At 35.8% G+C, this 22,123-nt stretch overlaps 2 protein-coding genes, 1 long non-coding RNA gene and 3 pseudogenes across 8 annotated transcripts; 2 read left to right on the top strand and 4 right to left on the bottom strand.

Annotated features, from left to right (window-relative positions):
* Positions 1 to 276: 276 nt before the first annotated feature.
* Positions 277 to 7,946, bottom strand: LOC104712957 (conserved oligomeric Golgi complex subunit 3). Of its 3 annotated transcripts, none has more exons than XM_010429967.3 (25): positions 7,506 to 7,946; positions 7,248 to 7,331; positions 7,046 to 7,153; positions 6,871 to 6,915; positions 6,708 to 6,782; positions 6,526 to 6,621; positions 6,237 to 6,314; positions 5,892 to 5,977; positions 5,687 to 5,753; positions 5,397 to 5,459; positions 5,119 to 5,220; positions 4,835 to 4,939; positions 4,656 to 4,748; positions 4,260 to 4,348; positions 3,492 to 3,711; positions 3,108 to 3,197; positions 2,922 to 3,038; positions 2,787 to 2,819; positions 2,423 to 2,509; positions 2,271 to 2,333; positions 2,003 to 2,119; positions 1,583 to 1,675; positions 1,233 to 1,358; positions 772 to 872; positions 277 to 618 (listed from the first exon to the last, which is right to left on the bottom strand). In XM_010429967.3, the coding sequence occupies exons 1-25, from the start codon at positions 7,593 to 7,595 to the stop codon at positions 489 to 491; spliced, it is 2,358 nt and encodes a 785-aa protein (XP_010428269.2). In that variant the 5' UTR covers positions 7,596 to 7,946; the 3' UTR covers positions 277 to 488. The 3 variants fall into 3 exon arrangements, with proteins under 3 accessions (XP_010428269.2, XP_010428270.2, XP_087321010.1); XM_010429968.2 differs by having other exon boundaries at positions 7,046 to 7,168; positions 7,506 to 7,710; XM_087464884.1 differs by having other exon boundaries at positions 4,260 to 4,356; positions 7,046 to 7,168; positions 7,506 to 7,691.
* Positions 7,947 to 10,236: 2,290 nt separating this feature from the next.
* Positions 10,237 to 12,116, bottom strand: LOC104712955 (transcription factor MYB54-like). 2 transcript variants are annotated; one of them, XM_087464156.1, is made up of 4 exons: positions 11,923 to 12,116; positions 11,428 to 11,800; positions 10,895 to 11,326; positions 10,237 to 10,626 (listed from the first exon to the last, which is right to left on the bottom strand). In XM_087464156.1, exons 2-4 carry the CDS (start codon positions 11,540 to 11,542, stop codon positions 10,439 to 10,441), a joined length of 735 nt encoding a protein of 244 aa, XP_087320282.1. In that variant the 5' UTR covers positions 11,543 to 11,800; positions 11,923 to 12,116; the 3' UTR covers positions 10,237 to 10,438. The 2 variants fall into 2 exon arrangements, with proteins under 2 accessions (XP_087320282.1, XP_019084990.1); XM_019229445.2 differs by having other exon boundaries at positions 11,428 to 11,795; positions 11,923 to 12,008.
* Positions 12,117 to 13,261: 1,145 nt separating this feature from the next.
* On the bottom strand, positions 13,262 to 15,879 carry LOC147939185 (pentatricopeptide repeat-containing protein At1g73400, mitochondrial pseudogene; annotated as a pseudogene). The gene has a single exon (XR_015565209.1). The product of XR_015565209.1 is annotated as a pentatricopeptide repeat-containing protein At1g73400, mitochondrial pseudogene (transcript).
* A 1,360-nt stretch (positions 15,880 to 17,239) lies between these two features.
* LOC147939184 (ACT domain-containing protein ACR6 pseudogene) lies at positions 17,240 to 17,852 on the top strand (annotated as a pseudogene). The gene is made up of 2 exons (XR_015566284.1): positions 17,240 to 17,494; positions 17,600 to 17,852. The product of XR_015566284.1 is annotated as an ACT domain-containing protein ACR6 pseudogene (transcript).
* Positions 17,853 to 18,563: 711 nt separating this feature from the next.
* On the top strand, positions 18,564 to 19,094 carry LOC147939183 (uncharacterized). Its single transcript, XR_015567287.1, has 3 exons — positions 18,564 to 18,652; positions 18,744 to 18,891; positions 19,015 to 19,094. It is a non-coding gene; the product is annotated as an uncharacterized LOC147939183 (long non-coding RNA).
* Positions 19,095 to 20,700, bottom strand: LOC104715833 (protein STRICTOSIDINE SYNTHASE-LIKE 12-like; annotated as a pseudogene).
* Positions 20,701 to 22,123: the final 1,423 nt, after the last annotated feature.

Here is a 22,123-nt window from a genome sequence, read left to right as displayed (position 1 = left end):
AGTGGTCTCCTAAAGTCGGGTCCAAATCTCTTGAAGTCATGTTTGAGAGTGTGGACTACTCGATGAGAAAACAGCACCATTCCATTTTTCAAAATTTGTCATATATGTCACCTGAGACGGAGATTATCATCATGCCATGTTAATATATAATCCCAATTACATTACATTGACATATTTCCAAATACATTAAGTACATGTTTTTGTTTGTCTGTATTTATACCATCCATCCATCCATGAATGACGAAGCAAGCAACCAAACAAGAACTTGACAGCTAATTTAAGCAAAATATCTACGCTTATTGACCGTAATGTAGAGCCCAAGATGTATGAGTTCTACAAAATAATAGTACTATATATTATCTTCTAAATCAAACTCTTGTAAAAGTGTAGCTTTCAAAGTCGTCAAAAGAATTAAATCTCTATATAAACACCCGAGGAAGTACACACATCAAAAACATGGGTATTGTCGTATTGATTGAGCCATGACCTTAAAGAAAATTATCGAGTTGGGTTTGCAAATCCTGAATGGAGATCATATTGATATTGCCTTGTTCTTCTGATGAGTACTCAGCTTTCAGCAAGGACTCCACTTGTGTATGAGCTTCCACTATATTTGTCCTGAGTATAAAAACAGATACATTTTTCTTTATTCAAACTAGCAAGAGATTTGGGTTCAGAACTTCAGACACAAGGGATTAGGACAAACACAGCTATGTAAACCAGCCAAAGATAGTTTGGATGGTTGATGAAACTTTCGAGAGTTGGACTTACTTGATAGGCTTGAAAAGTATGGTCCTTGTTGATGGGTTTTGCAAATAGAGTTTCATTTTTGCTAAAATCGGAAGCAACTCTTGCTGTATTGCAGCATATACCTGGTTAAAGTCATGTGATACAAATCAGCCTTTCCCTTTGTGTTGAGAGATTTTTTTTTGCATTCTAGATTATAAAGGTAATAAAAGCTTAAACATGCAAAAATCCATTGCCGGTTATATATTTATCTACGCTGATTTTCTCTTTTCATATCGATTCGATCACAACTGCACGTTCAAGCTACCACTGGCATCTATATTCGTTAGTACTTAGAGGCTAGAACTGCCTATGAACAGAGTTTTCAGAGCTTATTAAAAAGGGATGAAGAAATAGCTGCCATCTATACTTCTGAGATATATACCTCGCATAATTAGACAAAAAAAAAAAAAAAAACCTAAAAGAGTAAATTATCTATCTCATACCTTTTGAACAAGTTCCGCCACCTTATCCGGTGTAGCAAAAGCTTGTTCCTTCAGCGGCCTAGCCATGACAGAATCAACCTTTTGATTCTGAGTTCCGGTGGAAAGAGCAACTTTTATGGCTGTGACCTGCATATACATGTATACAATGTATAAACATAGCAAAACTATTACGCAATTCCATTAGGAGAGTACACTCTTTAGATAAACAGATCATCTTCTACTTAACGGTGCATTGTATTTAATATCAAACAGTGCAAAGGATGCTGAGTTAAACATTTTCGAGGACGTCTAGAGTCTTAACAAAATTTTGAAAAAAAAAATTCCCAGAACAAAGGAAAGAAGAAACAAACCTTGGTCACAAATGAAAGCATAGGATCCACAACTAGCTTAGTGACTGACATAATGAACTCCTCACAAGTTGTCTTGAGACATTTTTCCAGTTCCTGCGAAAATAAAGTTCTATGCATCAATGCCATTCATATCAAGTAATGCCAAGGACCCAGGCATAGAATGAGACATCCAGGTAAGCAAGATACAACCAACAAACTAACAAAAAAACTTGCCATAACTCTTGAGCCTATTGTCTTAGCAGATATATAACCCAGTCTATGAAATTAAAATTTTCTAATCTACCAATATTGTCATCAGTCTCGCAGAAAGATGCTCAAGGTTTAAACTATTAAATGAGATCAACACATCTGAGTGGCAAACTTATGTAAACATGAAGAACATATGCAATTGATTGTGGATGGAAGAGAAAAATCACCAACCTTCTTGGCATCTATTTGACTCTCCAAAACTCGAGGTGACAGGGTCCTTGCCAGGGAGGTTGACCTGGACCAATCAAAAAGTGACGCTTGACCTCTAAGTATCCTTCTCAAGTGTTCCTAGCCACATTTTTTACATGAATAATCAGTTAGCAAAGTCATCAGTAAATAAAGAAACTGAAGGAGAAAAGATCTGAAAATGTGCACCAAAGGCGAGAAAGAAAGGTTTAGATCTATCACACAAAATAGACTTGAATGTCGAGGAACTAACCAGTAGATGAGAGAAATCAAGTTCTTTGTGGGTGACTGAAAATTCTATGTCAAAAGGCGCAATCTGGAAACAAACAATAACTATTAATGCCAGTGGGCAGTGACTTAATACTTATAGCAAAAGAAGCAAACCAATGATAAATTAGCCCTAACCTGTTCTCTCAAGATAAGAAGATGCTTGATAAGGAAAAGCTGGCCATCCATTGTAGTAGATCGCTTAATGATAAGCTTGCTGGCTTTCTGTTGCATATTTGACAAAATATTGTGGACATCTCAATTATTGTATACGAGGGGCAAATGTAAAAACTTGGTAATTAAAATTAAACAAAAACAACTACAAATTTCTTTTAAACAAAAACAACTACAAATTTCTTTAAAAGAAATTGACACATTAATATCTAAAAAAAAATTGACACATCTTCGTGTAATTAAAATTGATAATGTCCTTGAAAATTAGGACAACTGAATAAGGAACAAAAATCAAGGCGGGGAAAATCTGATTTTCTAGCTTGCTTACTTGAATTGACAGAGAGCAAACTTCTACAGCTTCCTGAGGAACAGAAGAGATGGTTTGTTAGACAAGTTTGCCTAAACATGAATTGTTGAATTTTCTTTGACAGAATGAGAAGCAATAAGTTACTGATAGTCTTGCCTGTGCTAATCCAGTGAAGACTGCAGGCTCCAAGCATCGATATAATTTAGATAGACAAGAGAGAGTCTTTTCCAAAGGTGGATACCAAGTCTTAAATACATCAGCGTTTTCATCATCCTGCATCTTAGAATATAAGTATACAGCTAAAACCAACCCCATAGGAATAATTTGAGAATTTTGTTCTACCACGGGATTAGCTTCAGATGTTGTATTAGGAGATCCCTCCAGCTTTGCAGGATAGTCCAGATCTTCATCAGAGGGAATATAATTTGCTATCTGCGGAAGTAAGAAGGAGATTGAGTCGAAGGAAAGCAAAGCCCTCTAAGACTAAACAGGATAACATAGCCGAAACTAGCAAACCTCTCTACTTAAAAGTCATTCAGTATCCCAGTTATAACACAATTTCATCTTATCAGTAGTAGGGTGACTCGTCTTAGTGGTGACAACATACAAATTTCACTGTTTCTACATAATCGCAGATGAGAAGACCACACATATGGAAGTTAAGACCAAGGTAAAGAATTTGTATGAAAACTATCCCAATATTTGCTGGTAATTTAAATACTGTACCTCATCTCGAATATATGTTCTGGCACGGAAAGTCAATCTTTCATTAACATCGGCTAAGATTCTTTGTAATGTAGGCCGCAGTCCGGCCAGGGGTTCACTCTGTCTAGCTGACTGCTCGCCCAAGACTTCAACTTTAAGTATATGAATGAGCTCACATAGAAGATCAATATTTGCTTCGTGTATCAGTTTTGGACGTAAAATGTCATACAAGTATGTAGACCTGTTCAGGAACAAGCAAACATGATAAATTGGAAGCACCGTACAAGATATAACCCACGAAAACAATCTGGATGCCTTACGCTTACTCATTTTTTCCTGAATAATAGACTTATAAAAAGTCATAACCAGATTCAAAGAAAGTTCACTATAGTGTAGTTGACCCACCGACTACATCAACTACAGTGTAGTTGGAAGTATCACATAGATATAACAAACGAAATCATTCTCATCTCTAAAGAAAGACATAGGGACTAGTATAAACAAAAATCAAGATAATATTATCGAGGCAATGACGACAAAATTAGGTTCCTGATTCACAATTAACAATATTGATGGGGTGAATGCTCGGCTGTGCATTATTTGATGAACGCTAATGGTGTAAAGAGGAAGAGAAGTAGAATAAATTAGAAACAAGTATACAAGCGTACATATTAGCTGTATATATCTCAGTATAGAAGGCACCAGAAAACTATTTCAGTGATAAATTGAACAGAAATAGAGATGAAGACTGAAGAACATAGACAGCATGCATTAAAAAAGAAAACTTACAAAGGATCCACTAAAGGTGCCAGACTTGAAACTTCCTCTGATGATGCTGGAAAGAAATGAGTAAACAGTTGATGCTCCATATGACAAACCTGAAATTCTTTATGGAGGTTAAGACGTGTGATGCAGAAATTTCATGTTTTGAAAAAACCAAGTCCACTAACACTCTCTAAAATCCTAAGTTACTAAAGCTGATGAACCAGCCATTCTCTTTCTCAAACAGACCTTCTTCTGACCTTTGAAATCACACAGATGAACAGCTATATTAACATTCTCATTTTCCTATATGTTTCTATCCCTTATGATGGCAGAAATTTCCTGTGAAACTAAACTGGTATAGCTCCTATTATCCCTCATGAATAAAGTGAGGTGTTCGTAATTTTATTTTCCTTCATATACCTGCATCAGATATGCACAACCAGATCTAGTCAAAGATGGCAGTGCCTCTTTCTTCGCGAAATCAGATACTCGTTGGTGAACTATGCCTTTGACCTGATAATATGAATTGAACATTAAACAGGCGATTCTGGTTACTTGCAGATACTAAAACCATATTGTATTCCAGAAAATAAACTCACAAGCGAGAGCCGTTGTTCACAATATAGTCTGTGGCATTCTGCAAGGATTTGAACATATTCCTTTCTTGCTGACCTACTCTCGATTTCCTCCAGTACAGGTTTAAGCTGGACAAATATTTTTCAATGTTCAGTGTCATAAGAAAGAAACTATAGCCATGGCATCATCTCAATACCGAACTCGCAAAATTGACATGCTACAAAAGCTAATTTTGATTGTTCTCATATCTAATATTGTGACCATAACATTTCTGCACTAAGATGGGAAGAAAATCAAAAGGTATCACCTCACTTGCAGCAGCCTTGAAACGAACATATATAACAGATGCCTCGACACCCTCCGAGACAGATGTTTTGTTTCCTCCTGGCCCACGAAATGCTGCCTGAACCTGACAAAGGAATTTACATGTATGTTTTAGCGGAAACTATGCATAATCTCACAATTCACTCTGCATGCATAGATTACATGCACATATATGCATATACATATTATATAGCTACAAGAACTATACATGCTTATTGTAAGCTGTGCAAGGATACATTGCATATTACAAAGAACAATTACCTGAGAAGCAGCCATTTTAAGCACTGCAAGGATGTAAGTTCGAATCATGCCCAAGGCCCGTGACTGTAAAATAGATAAATGTTAGTCTTTTCTATAACAAATTACAAGATACTAATATCTCCTCATTATCATTTAGTTCAGTTTTAATTTTATTTAGTTTTGTACAATTTCAATAAATTCTGGAAACAGTGTATGACTTTGTGCATGCGTAATAACTGTAAATCCATGTGTCTCTCCGTGAGAGAGAACGAGGGAAGACAAACAGAGACAGGAAGAGCTCTTCGTAGTACCTGGAGCTGACGAAATTTGAGCAAATAAACACTCGACTCCGCATATTGAGGATTATCTTCGATGTACCTACAGAATTCAAGGTAAAGAGACAAATTACAATCACTGTGAGGGTGATGGAAGAACTAAAGTGGAGCATTCTTCCATAAAATTGCCAAGTAGTGAATATAAAATTGCATAATATTGAATGCAAGATCATTTACTCACGATATGCACTCATCCAGCCGTTTCAGTAGTGTGAGAAAGTTTGAGTTTGATACGTTCATATTTGGTGAATAAAAATTAGAGGATATCTGCGGGACAAAACAAAATAAAAAGAAGAAGAATTAGGAGATATTAGAGCAGTTTAACACCTCGTTGAGATATTTCCTCTTAATTTTGCAACCAGTGTCCAGGAAGAAACATATATATTATAAACTAAAACCACAGGCAGGTCAAAATTCAATTGATTACGTTAATGAACAAAAAAAGAGCATGTTCTGAAGCAACTAAACACTACTACTTTAACATGTTTCAAAAATTAATGTCGATAGGCTAGAAATTAAATCTTACATTCTCCAATTCATCAAAATAGTTGAGCTTACTCCTTAGAGCTTCTGCAAACTCCATCAATTTCTGCTTCTCCATCAACTAGAAAAATGTGGAAGAAAATGAAACTTAGCTCAGGCAAGCAAACTATTACAATCAAGTTAAATAGCGAGTCAGAAACTCTTGACCATCCATTTTTGTTTTGTATGTCATTTGGATATACACAGCAAGTAGGAATGAGAAACATGCAAGAGATAATTAAGAGAATAACAAAAAATCATCTTGCAAAGCAAAAGACAGGGAAAAAAAATACCAGTCGGTCACATGCATCATGAAGAGTTTTAGTCTTTGTTGTTACTCCTTGATGTTGAAGCTGCAGTTCATTAAATAGGTCAAGTGTTTCATCAACCTGCATAGGAGAAATCCTACGGTCAATAATGAAGCAGATGCCTTATATTTTATGGGCAAGATAAGACCACAGCAACGGAAACCTGCCTGGTGGAGTATATCATCACACGTCTGGATGCGCACAGTCAAAGTATTGACATAGTGCCGATACTTTTCCTCTGTCTACGTCAGAAAAGGAACAAATCAGTTAGAAACATTTCAAGTAGTGTTTCCCAACTTTTAACCAAGGAACAACATGACTATCACTAACCTCAGACTTCATCGCTGATTCAAGATCAGTAAACCATTTGTAGAACTGTAATAAAAACGACATAAAGTCGAAATGAAGAAGCAGTACTACACATATAGAGATACAAAAAAAAAAGAGATACCCGCGTGTACCGCATAAGATCCTTGGAATAAAAAGTTGCAGGACGAGAATAAACCTGATTTGTATTAACCAAAACAGCTTCAATTGCTCCAGAATCTCCCAAGTTTGCGTCCTCTGCTGAGACAGACAAGCCATTCTCTGGGCGGTGAACATGCTCATGTACCTAAAACCATTAGAACTAACACTGACATCACACCACAAAAAAAGAAAGGATAACAATCTCGACAAAAATCCAAACATGAAAACTCCAGACTCACAAGGTTGGCAGGAAACGGCCGCTCAGCTACTGCGTGCGATAGAGAAACTATAGCTGCTTGTTGCTGCTCTGTCAAAGGAGCGCTCTGCAACGGGATTTTAACCACATTACAATTCAGTATATATATATATATATTCTCAACAAACAGAGCATCATTTCAGATCCAACGATTGTATCTGAACAAAAGAATCCAGATCCAGACACACCGGACACTAGAGTCGTCAATGGCGGGATCTAGAGCTCAGATTGTGTGAATTACCTGTTCCCAAGTAGAAGCGAAATTGTAGCCTTTGGAGATGGCTCCAGATTTGGGGAGGCTGGAAGACGAATTCGCCTTAGTCGCCATCATCTATGGCGGTTTCTTCGAACTGTATAAAATTCTGAATCTCGGCTTTGTTTTGATTACTTGGAAGAGGAAGACGGTGGTGATCCGAGCGTTGAGATCAGCAAAATTTATCACTTGTACAATATATATGTGTCTATTGTATGTTAATCCTTAATTTCTTTTAAATTTCACTTTTTGTCCCCCATAGCTTCTAAATTGCAACTTGAACTTATATTTTTTTCTTCCTTCTTTTTTAACGTATAGTGAGTATGGTGAAAATTTTGATGATTTTATTATTTTTAACGTATAGACTATACTATACTATTGATGTATCATGTATGAGATGTTTATTTCCCTCTAATTTGCTCTCGTTTCAGAACTAAAAATGTAATTTGATACATATATACACATTAGTAGTGAATTAATTTTAATGGATAAAAATTGAAATTAGAAAGTGTGGTTATTAAGAAAACAAACTACTAAGGTGTGGTTATAAGTTGTGTCAACTGTCAAAATCTGTGCTTTTTATCTCCAACTACAACCACTTATTTTTACTTTGTAGTTTTGACTAGGGGTGTTATTTGCTGCCTTGAAAGTTGATATATATTTCTTGGTGGCTGATACCTACACCCACCTTAATCATATCGATAGTACTCTAACATCTATTTCGTCTTTCCGTTATCATACTTCACCATTAAAAGGTAAAACCAATATATACTTGCAAAGAAATAGATACTATATATATATATACTAGCAATCGACCCGCATTACACGCTGTAGTTAGATTAAGTTGTATTCCGGAATTTTGTTGTGTATATTTTTTTTGGTTTTTGTATCATCTTTACATTTATTTTTGTATTTAATTTTGGTTGCTTATGTTGTTTTGTTGGATGTAATGAAAGTATGTTTTGCAGTAAGTATAATTTAGTTTGCTGTTTTTAAAGGAAAAATTGAGATCATCTAATGTGTTTATAATGCTTTTAAAAAAAATTATTATTAGAAGTTAACATTGTTTAGTTGAAGTTGTTGTTTTGCTGTAGTTGTTAGTTGTCATTAATTTATTATTATTTTCCATTTTGTGATTGGATTGTTATTTAATATTTTCTTATGTATTTTGTAAAATGTTGGAGTAATTTTTTTGTTAATGCTTTAGTGTTTGGAGTGAAAAAGATTGTGGATTTTATTAAGAAAAATAAATAAAATCAATAATTTACATTCCTCTTTTCTGGACTATTTTTGTTTGTTTCATTCGGGCTCAATTTCTCTGTAAGACTTATAATTTGTGGGTTTATTAGGCCATTATTTGTATGTTATTGAGTTGAAATTGATTTGTTCTTTTTCAAAATCTGATGTCCTCGTGAACGGATAGGAGAAGAGCAATTTTCTGATCTAGAGGTCTGTTTGAGTATTTAACTTATATCTTTGATGCTTGTAATAGTTTTTTCAGTCATTCCTGTTATAATCGTTTTCTCTTATTTTTATTTTTTTGGGGGGTTTACGTATTTGGTTGATTCCTTGCTCGCTTTACTCTGTTGGGGATATTTGGTTATCCCCTGTTGATTTCGTTAAAGGTGAATGTCAATTGGGCTGCAAATTTGTTTATATGAAAATTTGTTGGCTTCTTTAGGTTTCCTAATTAAGTTGTGAGTTGTTTTGTGTTCTTGGTTGTAATTTTTTTTCCGTTTGTCCTGTGAGTGATTTTTTCGATTCGATGTGAGTTGTGCTTTAGGGAAAATTAATTTTCTTGTTTATCTTGCTGTAATTTTATAAAGTCTGGGTTGTTTTTTGTTTTCTCGGTTTTTTTTTTCATATAATTTTTTTGTTACGGTTATCTGATTGTGGCATTCATATATTTGAATCTTTTTAGTTTATTAAATGGCTGTTCATCTCTTTGTGTCTTTGTCTTTTGTGATGGATTTGTGAATTGATGCCAAAAATTTTTAATTAATTTCTAGTTGTGTTTTCTTGATTATTTGAAAGTGTTGCTTAGATTGCCTCGTTTTGATATTTGAAATTTTAAATTATGATCAGTTTAATAGAAAATTTTAACTATATTATTACCACTAATAAAAAAATTTAGTATTGTTTTCTTATTTTAACATCTAGTTTATTTTACATAATTATTTTTTTATTTAAACTTTCGATTAATTATAATTAACATAAATATGCACTAAATGAATATTTTAAATTTATTTTAAAAAAAAAAATTGAATTCATAGGATTTAAAAATAGTGATGGGTCTAGAGACTTTGAATGAAATATTGTTGAACCTACAGATTTTGGATGAAATTTAGTTGGTCAGTTTATCATTTGTATGATTGTTTAAAAGACTTATTAAAATCTGTAAAACTCACAAAATTTAAGAAGAAGTGGCTGATGTGGCAGCACCAGGAGTGAACAAAGTTAACTTTATATATATAGATATAAGAGTTTCATTCGTGCATGATATTGACCGTAAGCGATATATATTTGATTAGTCCGCAGATGTGAATGCATCTATTTCTTTGCTACTACACGACATCTCTTTTGTTCTCTTGAGTTTACCACAAAACCGTTTCTTTCTTCTAAACTAACAACGCCGCCATACAAGATTAGTACGATCGAGTAGTTTATGGTCACCAGTTTATATGCTCACATGTTATCGATCTAATTATAGAATTATATATACAAGAGAAATAAACAAATATATTCCAACATACTGATTTGTACATTAACATATTAGGTCTCTCTTTTCTCGCATTTTTCTCAGACAAATGCTCACTAATGTTACACATCAAACATACATGCTAAAGATCTCTAGTCTCGTACTTATACGGACTGAGTATAGTCAAGCTAGAAATGTACGGTGTTGTGCGAAGAAGCTAATCCTAGGAGGCAGAGTTTCCAACAGACAAAAAATCGAAGAAGGGAACACCACTTTCGTTTTTGTTGTCAGCGTCATTGGGGTTGCTTTGATCTGAATCTTGATCAATAACCTCGCTCTTGTTTGAATCCGTGTTTACTTGTAGAAAATTGTAGAACTCCAAAGGTTTAGTCTGGTTTGCTGCCATCGCATCTGACAAAAAGAAGATCAAAATTATAAGCTTTGTGGATTGCGACTGTCGATATTTAAAGAGCTATATAGAGATTTTTTAAGGTAATAACGAAAATGATATGACTATAAAACACGAATTTTTGTCATAAATTTTGATTATACGCAATAAAAAAAAATTCTGCTAAACTCCTTTGCAAAATTTTGGAACATTAATATTTTTATGGAAATGAACATGCAAAACACTTTTATCGAAAATGGATCCTTCTCCATCAGTTTTTGAGTACTTTACCTTTGGTATTTAAAGCAATCTTTCCAGTGAAAAACTCCTTAAGGAACTGAAGATGATTGATATGAGAGAATTGGTAAGGGTAACTGATAACGTCTCCGAGTATTCTCTTCCGATCACCGGAGCTATTGTTATTATGATAACCACCAGAATTCATCATGATTTGTTCACTCGCCATCAAAGAAGAAGACGAAGTCGTCGTCGAAGGTAGAAGACGAGGCTTGGAGGTTTGGCGTGTGCGTCGAGCCATGATGACGTGCCAATGGTTCTTGACCGCGTTGTCCGTTCTTCCGGGGAAAAGCCTTGCGATGATCGACCATCTGTTCCCATGGATCCGGTGAGCCGCTAAAAGTCTTTCTTCTTCTTCTTCCGTGAAAGGGTTTCGGTTTATCCTCGGATCCAATTGATTAAACCATCTCAATCTACAACTCTTACCTGCACATACACCAACACAATTAATATGTATGTATATAAATATGAAACCCTAGTTTTTGTATATATGGACCGACCAACCCTAGAATATATTGTTAAATTACCTGATCGACCAGGGAGCTTGAGGGCTATGGCGTTCCAATTATGAGGACCGTATTGTTCGACCAGATCCTTCAGCTTCTCGTCTTCCGCTGGTCTCCAATGGCCTCGACTGCACATGATCCTTTTCTTCTTTACGCCGATCTAGCTATTTACTATTCTTTTAACTAACTTTACCGATCCAATTCAAGAACAAAGAGAATACTACCCACAAAACCACACAAACACAGATCCTATATCATCAATACCGTACGCATATATTTTGGTGCGTTCATGTACATATAAATATCGAAATTTAAACCCTAAGTTTTTTTTCTTGGCGAAAGGTTGGGGAAGATGGGTATGTGGGAACAAGAAGAAAGCTGAAGAGCACCTGCACTACATATATATAGATATATATAGTCAAATATTTATAGAGAGCATATAATATATATATATATAATATGAAGAAAAATAAAATAAATAAAATCCGTTAGATAGTCGGGAGGGTTTGGACGGACCTCTCTTGTCTACCGGCGACTGATGCCAACGTCTTCCCTAACCAACACAACACCTCCTTTTAAGTAATCTATCCTTTTTTTTCGTTTCTTTATTTGTATATTTAACTTAGATTATAATTGGTTCATAACATTTATGGAATATAAGGGTAGAGAGATTGCTTGGTGTGGGCTTCGCATTTCGTTAACCTCTCAACGTCTCTTCGTATTGTATTAATTAATTTAAGGTTTGTTTCTAAGTTCTAACCTACACCCGCTACTTCAAGCCACCAATACCCATCTACGTTTTTGTGTAATCTTGGCCAACCTACGTATTTACATATAATAAATATCAATACAAAAATTTATTTCATCAAATGTTATTTTCAATTCAAGTCGTTCATGATTAAATAAAGATACAATTTCGTATGATTATAGTCAAGTTATGTTTTGAAACATTAATACAAGCATTAATTAGATTGTTCATATGATATTTATTATCACATTATATGTGGATTCAGTATATTGCCATTGTTAGTTAGACAATAAGGGATTCTGATTAACACGTAAGACGATTTTGAAATAAAAGACGAAAAAATAAATAAAACATGAGGAAAAGGAGAGAGTTTGCTAACAATGTTGTGGACTTCTGGTTAAATGACAGGTCATATATAAATATTGATTGATAGGTTTTGATAACATTTTCAGACCTAATCAACGTTTTCTCTTAAGCTTAATTCGGAATATATCGGCCAACTTGGAGAACAATACAACTAACTTTTCTCAGCTAAGTTAATTCTGCTTTTTAACACAAAAGGCTTAACTACTAACTTGGTCGAACTGACTAGATGAGGCCTCATGCCTCATGGGACGAATATTATTGTTTTCTCACTAGTAGTTATATAAAAAAAAAAAGATAAAATAAAAAAAAGAGAATAAATATACTGTTATATATTATTCTTCAACTAGAAATGGACTAACTATATTTTCTTTTAGCAGTTTTACAATGGGGATTTTTTTTTTTTTTTCATAAACTGCAAATATAATAGAAGGTATTTCCGTATTTGATGACATATATTAGCAATTTTATAAAAAAATAGTATGATATGGTCAAACATTTAGTCGTAAAAAAATTGCAAAGATGGTCAAATGTTTGGTCTCCAAGCACGTCGTGTGTATTTCTCTTGTCCAAAACGGAACTTTATAGGTAATCGTACTTTCAGGACTAAACACGAATCTGTTGCATTGTATGTTCCGTGGGGATTAATGCGAACATTTGTTCAACTTGTTTTTTTATTTTCTTTAAGCAAAAATCAAATAATTGCTGGTAAAATTTAGTAGGAAAAAAATATAAAACAGAGAGTTAGTTGGGAAAGGAGAAACCATAACCAACTTCATTTGTTCTATTGGTAGTTAGGAGAGAAGACATCTTCAGTTTCGAACCTATCATAACTAAACTAAAATATGACTCATTCAACTAAACCGGTACATAACACCTGTTCGGTTTTCATTTCACAACTGTACGGTTACTTCACCAAAATGCTGACAGACCAACTGTCATGTCTTGAGTCTTCACCAATATTTTCTTGAGACTTGAACCCGTTACCAGAACTGGTGAAACCTCGTTTATCTTAGCTGAACGATGAAGCCAACACTCTTTTAAGTATCAGAACGTTTCAAGAATCTCACATCAAACTCGAGTATCAAAGAGCAAAAAAACAGAAGGTAAACCAGAATAGTCATGAACCATAAAGAAAACAAACCTCTCACATTGCTATGGATCATACAAAGTTCCGTTCTATATACGCAATGGTCAATACACTGACTTAAACGAACAAGTTGAACATACTGTGCGTGGTGGGACCTTTTCCAAAGAAACCAATATAACCATCAGACAACAACAGACCTGGATAGGTCTCTTTGCTTTCGAGATCATGATTCTTGGTCAGAATTGGGGACTGTGATGGATGAAATTTCACCAGGGATCATAATCACGAAGAGCTCCTTTCGAGACAACAGAATCATCACATCATTTTGATCGCACCACTGAGAATGGTTCTTTGTTGTTAGTATGATGGTCCAACAGTTTTCAGTTCCCATTACTTTCCTCTGAGGTTTGTACTTTTTCTCTTCTCACTGAGTGCAAAACGCCTAGCCATACTATGATTGTAAAACTTCTTCATATGTTCAGAAAGCTTATGGATTGCCTTGAGGTTACCAACAGTAGATAGATGCATCAGAAAAGAGTCAAACGCTCGATATGGCAGTTTGAGTCCTTTGTTCACAACCTCTTCCAGTAGAAAACACGCCTCCTTAGCTCTGTGACAGTCGAAAAGCCCATTGATCATAACACAGTAGGTTTCAATGTCTTGAAAACAGTCTCTTTCATCCATTTCTTTCCATGTATTGAATGCTCCATCAGGATCATCCATTTCGAAATACATAGATATCAGCATGTTGTATGTCTGGACGCTAGGAGCACAACGTGATTCTACCATTCTTCCATACAGTTTAAGTGCTTCATCGCTCTTTCTATTCTCACACAATACCCTAAGAAAGCAATTGTAAGTGACAATATCAGGCGGGTAACCTTTATTGCTCATCTCATCCAAGAACTTGTACGCTTCCTCAACCTTTCCAGCCATACACATACCTTCAATTACGTCCTTGTAGGTTGACACATCAGGAAGGCAACCTGTGCTTATCATACGCCCAATTAGCTCAAAGGATTCTTCTACTTTATCATTCTTTGCCAACGCTACAATCATTAAAGCAAACGTTCTTGCAGTTGGAGCAGAGACTGCAGAGCCTTTGGTTATCATGAAATCGAACAAATCAGCTGCATCATCCACCATCCCAGCTTGGCAGAAAGTATCAATGGCAGCACAATACGTGAAATTCTCCGGTTTATGACCAGCTTGAATCATCTCTTCAAGCAGCTTCATCGCCTTTTTAGGGTCTCTCACTCTACACCACCCAAAGAACAAGACATTGAATGTATTCGCATCAGGTATAACTCTATGCCTCATCCTTCTAAGCAAAACTACACTCTCCTTTACCAAACCACACTTACACAGAGCATCAAGAAGCATATTAAAAGCATTAATCTCAGGCTGCGTCTTCACTCTAATCCGTTTCTTCTTGGCAAATTTCTGAACATGAGTCAAATACCTCTCACAATACTTCCTAAGAATCTCCAACAGAACATCAGCAGGAACAGCGGTTTTGTTGTTTCTCTTCATGTAATCAAACATATCAACCACAATCCTAAACTGCTTGTTCTTGTACTTAGTACTAGACAATATATCAATCATCTCATTATAAGCAATAGGCTCATGTGAGTAATGTTCCTGATGACCAGCCCAAGTAAAGAACCTCAAAGCCGTCTTTTCCTCGTATTGAAGCCTTTGTAAGATCTTGCAAACCACAGGAGTTGTCAACTCTACACCAGATTCATCAAGGGCTTTCTCCATATCACCATACGCATTCAAATTCGCCATTATAACTTCGTGTAAGATTCCAACCGCATAAGTAGAACCCTTTGTTCTAATATCATTCTCATTGCAGGGAACCAGTGATTGATCTTGAGAAACTTCTACTCTACGGGAAATTTCAAATTCTGGGTGTAACAAAGTCGTGGAACAGAATCGATGGCTCGAGAAAGAAGAGATTTTGTCGATGTGAATAGAATCTAGACGAGAACTCAACAGATGAGAGTAAAGTGCGGACCTTTGTGGTGGTTTTGTCGGAAGATGCGAGTAGAATCTAGAACGAACAAGAGATGAGACCAGCCTTCGCATCATTCAGCAATCACTCAGTGAAAATATATTATTTTCGAGGTTTACAGCCAAAAGAGACTGAGAGAGGAAACCAGAGGAAGGGGACGGCAACGGAAAGAGAGAGCAGAGAGAGGTGGAAGTTTTTAATGGGCTTTCTTCTATTGAGGGCCTTTTCAATGTTAACGGGCCATCTTCTCTTGACAACAAATACTGTTTTGAGTGTGTGAATTGCAACTCTAATTAAAAAAAAAAATAAAGCGAAAACCGAACCAAAATCAATTTAAAACCATAACCAAGCCATGAATCAATCTCCACTCTGTTTATAACAACGATTTGTTACCTAGTTAGGCTCTAAGAGCATGTTTATCGGTGGGTTGTAGTAAGGGGAGTTCTTAAATTTTTTATGAATTAATTGTGTACTGTTTGGAATATAAGAATCCATGATCTCTTAGATAAAATTTTCTCATTTATTGGTAGGTTCTTATTTTGGATCTCTTATTCTTGAAAATATTGTTTTTAAAATTTAAAACTTTTAAATAGAATAGAAGTGATATAAATGTGTAAACATTTAAGATTTTATAAAATTAGAAAATATTGCATTTTAATTAATTTTCAAACATACAAAACTTAATACAAATATTAATACATATTACAATAGAAGTGCAAGTTATGAAGCCAAAAACTATCATTTGAATCTCTTTCACTATTTCCACCATTGATTCCCTTGGTTCTCTGCATCGACATCTTCATTTTCATTTGCTCGTTTCCCGTTATCAGCTTGATTCTCTTGTCCCTCTGAGCAAAAAAAATAGAAACAAATTGGTTCAGCATGTGTTGTTTTCGTGATGCCCTCAGTTAACCCCATGACAGAGAGGTATAGAAAGCAATATATCTGGAACTGCATCTTCATTTATTGGCATAGCAGCTGCGGGATCATTATCAGCTCTCGCAGCAGGTCTATGAGGTCGAGGTGGTGGTACTGCTGCTCTATGCATGCCTTGTGAAAGCCATCGCACAAACGGTGCAAGAGCTCTTTTTGAGAACAAGAAAAAATCATAATTAAGAACAAGAACCAACGAGAAGCTAACAAAAAAGAAGAGACAACTAACGTCCTTACAACACCAAGCCAAACCTGCAACAAAATAAAACCAGTACACTACAAAGAATGAACAAAAACATATCGAAACTTTTGTAACAAGCCAACGATTTCCAACTGAGCAGCTAAATCAGAACAACAATCATAAGCAAAACAATGAAGCTACATAGAAAATTGTTCTAATCAAATCCAACAGATAGGTTCATTTTTGTAGCTAGGAGAGTACCTGTTCGTGGAGACTTTGCAGGGAACCAAAGCCCTCTCCTCGAACCATCACCCTCATTCTCTGCTTCTTTCTCCTGTCGACTGCAACAAAAATTAGTACACATTATTGATAGAACAAAAAAACTGATTCCCAGCAACTAACCTCTGCCATAGCAAGCACTTCAACTGCATCGGAATACATTTCCAATTCCACACATAGATCATGCAATTGGATAAGCCAAGAGATTGATGAGCAAGAATACATTCCCTAGCTCCTCTAGTTTCTTCGGTTCATGCTTCCCTTCATATTCTGCAGAATGCTCATAAAGCTCTTGCACCTATACGCAACACAACACATAAAGTTCAAACTGGTAAAACAGATAATAATCAATCTGACTTAATATTGCTGCAGGAATTTTACATCCGTCATGTAGATGGACTTCCCATAAACTCAGAAGCTGAGCAAGAACGTGTCATACAATGTCTCGAAGTAGCCATTGAGAGGAGAGCATCCGAGGTAATCAAATAGAAATATGCAACATATCACTGCACATCAATTGATGATGTACTCTTTTTTTTTTTTCTTTCTGATATACTCAAAACAGATTATGCATCCTTTCAGGGTTTAGAGCTGGAGTTATTAGCAGAAGACCGAGTTGGTCTCCTCTCAGACATAACCAGGACATTCCGAGAGAACAGCTTAACAATTGTGAGAGCAGAGATCTCGACTCGAAAGGGTAAGGCGAAAGACACTTTCTACGTAACGGACGTGACAGGAAACCCAGTTGAATCAAAAATAGTGGAGTCAATCAGACAACAGATAGGAGTAACCAAGCTGAAGGTGAAGAACAACGAGGATTGCTCTGTATAGCGGTCATCATAGCGAGGCATTGTCAAGCTGCAAAATTTTCCCACCATAATTATATCAAACGCATATACATATTAACATAAATCATAAAAACAATGAATCCCGAAAGATTAACATATTCAGAAGCGATACAAGAAGAAAAATTCGAGAGGAAATAATGTAAATCCCTAATTAGATTACGCCGAAGAAACCTATTGAAGAAATCTAAAGAGGAAAGGAAGCACAAAACCAATTCAAATCCCAAAGTAAAGATCGAATCAAAATACATCGGAACCCAATTTTTTCATACCTAGAGACGGAGACGAAGAAGAAGAGTGTGAATCGAAGTAACCCTTACAATTTCGAAACAAAGGAAGTGAACCTTCTCCTTCGATTCCAAACACATTCAAATTCCATCTTTTCTCGTTTCGGGATTGTGATCGCCAGAGAAAGAGAGAGAGAGAGACGAAAGTAAATAAAAATCGAGCTTCCCAAAACAAAAAAAATTTCTCTTGTGTATTTGTTTTCTGGCCAACACAAAAACGACATGTAGCGCCTCTTAGAGCAAAGATGAGTATACTATATAACAACCTCCCTTAGCATTTTTCTTTTGTTCTGAATTATTTTTTTCCACCAAAACAATATGAACCCCTCTAAGAGACTGCCGATAAACAAGGTCTAACCGTCTAAGCCTATATGTTCCTTTCAATCACAATAAAAGCAACAAAATGATGTTTACAGGCCAGAGGAAGCAGAACTGTTTAAGAAGTCTGCACAGCATGCATACCAGCTTTTTGAGATAAAGCAGCCTTATCCAGATCGATGCCTGTCTTTTTCTGTTTGGTCCAATTTAGTCTTTCTCTCTTATATTCCTATGTTTTAGCGAAGCTAAAAATTTCATTCTTACCATTGTTCCTAGGTCGAAAAGATGGAAGAATTTGCACAAGGCAGGCAGAGTCTAGACCGGTAAGGATGTTCATTCTCGTGGTCTAGTAGATGCACTCGGTAGGCTGTCCCGAGCTATAGCCATCGCTAAGCAGAAAGCTAATATTCCTCTTGATAGGAAGGTTTGCCTCTAAAACTCTCTTTTGCTTCAGTGAACTCATCTTCGTAACAAATCTTTAAAACTCAAAAAAAAAGCACAAAGTAGATGATATTTGATACTTTGCTCTTTCTTGTGGTAAATACAGGTAACTCTTGTTGAGCTTTCGAGACCTTCTACATCACTACCAGATATCTTAAGCGGTATAGGAAGCTCAGTGATTGGAGTCAGAGTTCCCAAGTAAACAACGTTTTTATATTCATTAACTTCACTGACTAAAGTATCTCCGTAATATTTCCTGAGAGGCATATGCAGGAGAATCTCACCGTCGGAACTGATTTTCACAGCTGTTGGTTCCATGGGCACCACGATAAGCTTCACCGAGTTTGATGCGACCCAGAAATCTCCACCATCTGTTCTCCATATGTTGTCCGGACCCGGTATCGACGGTACGAAAATCTCAAACGTGTTGGCTTTTGGACCCTTGAACCAATACCTCAAGAGATCCTATTCCTCAAGAACTCTCCCACCAGAACAAACCCTCCATCGGAGCTCACAGCACATCCGGCGGAGCCACTTAAACCGCTTAACAAAACGGTGATGGTTTTAGTCTTTGGATCGTACCTAAAGAGCCTCCCTGACGTATCTTTTACAGCAACCGCCAAGACAAGTTGACTGGACAACAAAACAAAAGTTAGTCTCTATATCCCCACCGGTTTACAAATTGACCAAACCAAATCACATTAAAAATTTCAATTAACCTGGGGCCAAATCTTGTGCTGAAAGATGTGAAGTAAACCCTACCAGTCACCGGATCTACATCTAAACCGTCAAGGAACCGGAAAGGAATACCGGCTGCACTATCGGCTAGGCGTTTGGCTAGGCCACCGCAGTATGAAACCACATACAAACCCAAGTATGCATCAGCTATGTATAAATCTCCGGTTTTCTCATTGAAAGCTAAACCGACCGGTCTGCCACAAATGTTACCAAGAAAAGTCTCAACTGCTTTCTCACATAGTGACTTGTTCCTGTGAATTAGAACAATTGAGTTATTATTACTAGCAATATGTGTATGCGTTTTTATATAAAATACTGAATAGAAAAAAAAACATACGCGATTGGTGAAATATAAGCAAACTTGTTGGTGCGGGATTCAGCACCCCCGACATACCGAACTAAACCAGAAAGATAATTTGACTATTTAACTGAAAATCCGGTTAAGGAACCGATTAGGTCATTTGAAGTCAATTCGGATGAAGTGTAGTCTTGGAGAGGAAGAAACCGACCTCTACTTCGGCACGGCGGCCGACTCAAGCAATAAGGCAGTTTACCATATTCTACTTCGTCTGATAAGGAAAGTTAGTATATTATGTAATCTATGTACATGTATAAATAAGGAGAGACTTCTCCATTGTAAGGCATCCTCAATTGAATACAATTATTGAGTTTTCTTCTTGTTCTTAGCAATAAAAACCCTAGTTTCTTCGAGATCTATTCCCTTTCTTCTAATTTCAAAGTTTATATCTACTTTCTAGAGAGATTACTTTACTGAATTTGTTTCCCCCTTAAAACAAATTCATTGTGAAAACCTAGTTTCTACAAAACTCTGTAAAGCCAAGTGTTGGTCCTTGATATTTCAGGATCTTACCTCCGGAGACTCCGGTATAAGGTCCTCCACCCTGAGAATCGAATGTGAAAGCTTTGGGTCCGGTGATTTGAGGTGGCAGCGGAGTCTTCTGGAAGGTTTGGAGAGCGGAGACAAGGTAATGAGATGAGAAGACAATTAGCAAACAGCAGAAGATGAAGACTCTTTGTGTTTGCAACATTCTGTTTCGTTGATGCATCACATGAAACATAGTAATACTAATATCAGGGTATTTTATACACGCATATGGTTTTATTAAATTAATCTCAACCGATTGGTCTTTAAATATTTTCCTTATGTCCAATTAGAACTACAATATGTTGTTACATCATACTAAGCAAATATTTACAGATTGTATACAAAAATCATTATTACATACTCTATAAATTATATAGCATAAGTGTAACGGTACATATATAACAACGTACGTAACATCTTATAGTTATTTCACGTGTTTGTTGAAACTTAAATGGCAAGTGCAACAAGTAGCGCCAGAGAAGAATCAGTATTGATCATGACATACAGACTACAGCAACACGTTATGTTTTTTTTCTTTTGTTCGTTTCATATTATTGGTCAAGTGGCCGTTAGCGTAGTATTGACTTTTGAGATTTTCGTTGTGAATCATTGCATCTCTATGGTTTTGGTTTTAATGCCTTCCCCATTACTTTACTTCTCACTTTTGGTCAGAAACCGTTATTTATTTATCAAACTAAAAAGGAAAAATATAATTGGAGATTGATCTAACGATTAAACACACTTCATCGTCATCCGGTAAGGCGGAGTTTTTGCAAGATTATTATGCACATTAAGGAGAATCATAACAAAAATGTGTAGAACGTTGAAAAGAATCCGATTACTGGTTCTAAATTTAAAAGTACCGTTATAAGTTATACAATTTTCTTTTCTTTCCTTGTCACATGATTTCTTCATATATGGTTAGATAAAACCTAGCTAGGATCAATATGGGACAAATGTTTAAATGACATTTAGTGTTACAACGAATAGTCAAACTATGAAAAAAAAAAACAATGACCATGATGAAGTTTGAATTTTACTTACCCACTGCAGTTAACATGGCAAGTTTATTGGATCCAAACTACCTAACTATTAAATGGAGAAAAAAAAAACATCAAACCAAAACTGACGAATAGTGGTATATATGCATCATTCCAATTTATGCTAGATACGGTTTTACTTTGAATACGTAGTTACGTACGTACCTTTTCTAAACGAAATTAGATATACCAACTCAATATCTCGATTTACTTTTACTAAAATCAATTACTTTATAGGGTGTTTTTGTTGGTTATATATATGAAGAAGAAAAACATGAAAATATAAAGACGGTTTCTAAAAAAAGGAAACCAAGTCGTAGACGAAACGAACATATAAAAAGTAGCTTTAGAGAGGGCTTTAGCCGTAGTCCGTAGGTAACATCGAACCAACAGTAAGTAACAGAATGATTGAAGACACGTGTCGTCACCAACCGCCATAATTTTGTAATGATTTTTGCTTAAAGACCAACCGTTGGGGCGGTGAAAGACAACCGTGAATCGTGATCTCTCCTAACAGAAACCGATTCATGAACCTCACCAACACGTGTCTA

This window comes from Camelina sativa, chromosome 9, assembly GCF_030686135.1.
Source record: "Camelina sativa cultivar CO46 ecotype springtype chromosome 9, ASM3068613v1".
Classification (NCBI taxonomy): Eukaryota; Viridiplantae; Streptophyta; class Magnoliopsida; order Brassicales; family Brassicaceae; genus Camelina; species Camelina sativa.
The sequence above is the reverse complement of the archived record's forward strand: the minus strand, read 5'-3'. Positions and strand labels throughout refer to the sequence as shown.

Coding starts and splice junctions, on each gene's coding strand:
- LOC104712957 (XM_010429967.3), bottom strand. CDS start 7,595: ATGATGGCGACTAAGGCGAATTCGTCTTCCAGCCTCCCCAAATCTGGA. Junction 4,349..4,655: donor GTTGTGCATATCTGATGCAG/GTATATGAAGGA, acceptor AAAGAATTTCAG/GTTTGTCATATGGAGCATCA. Junction 3,039..3,107: donor CATCTGAAGCTAATCCCGTG/GTAGAACAAAAT, acceptor TCTAAGATGCAG/GATGATGAAAACGCTGATGT.
- LOC104712955 (XM_087464156.1), bottom strand. CDS start 11,542: ATGTGCAGTCGAGGCCATTGGAGACCAGCGGAAGACGAGAAGCTGAAG. Junction 11,327..11,427: donor CAAGCTCCCTGGTCGATCAG/GTAATTTAACAA, acceptor GTGTATGTGCAG/GTAAGAGTTGTAGATTGAGA. Junction 10,627..10,894: donor GATTGCTTTAAATACCAAAG/GTAAAGTACTCA, acceptor TCTTTTTGTCAG/ATGCGATGGCAGCAAACCAG.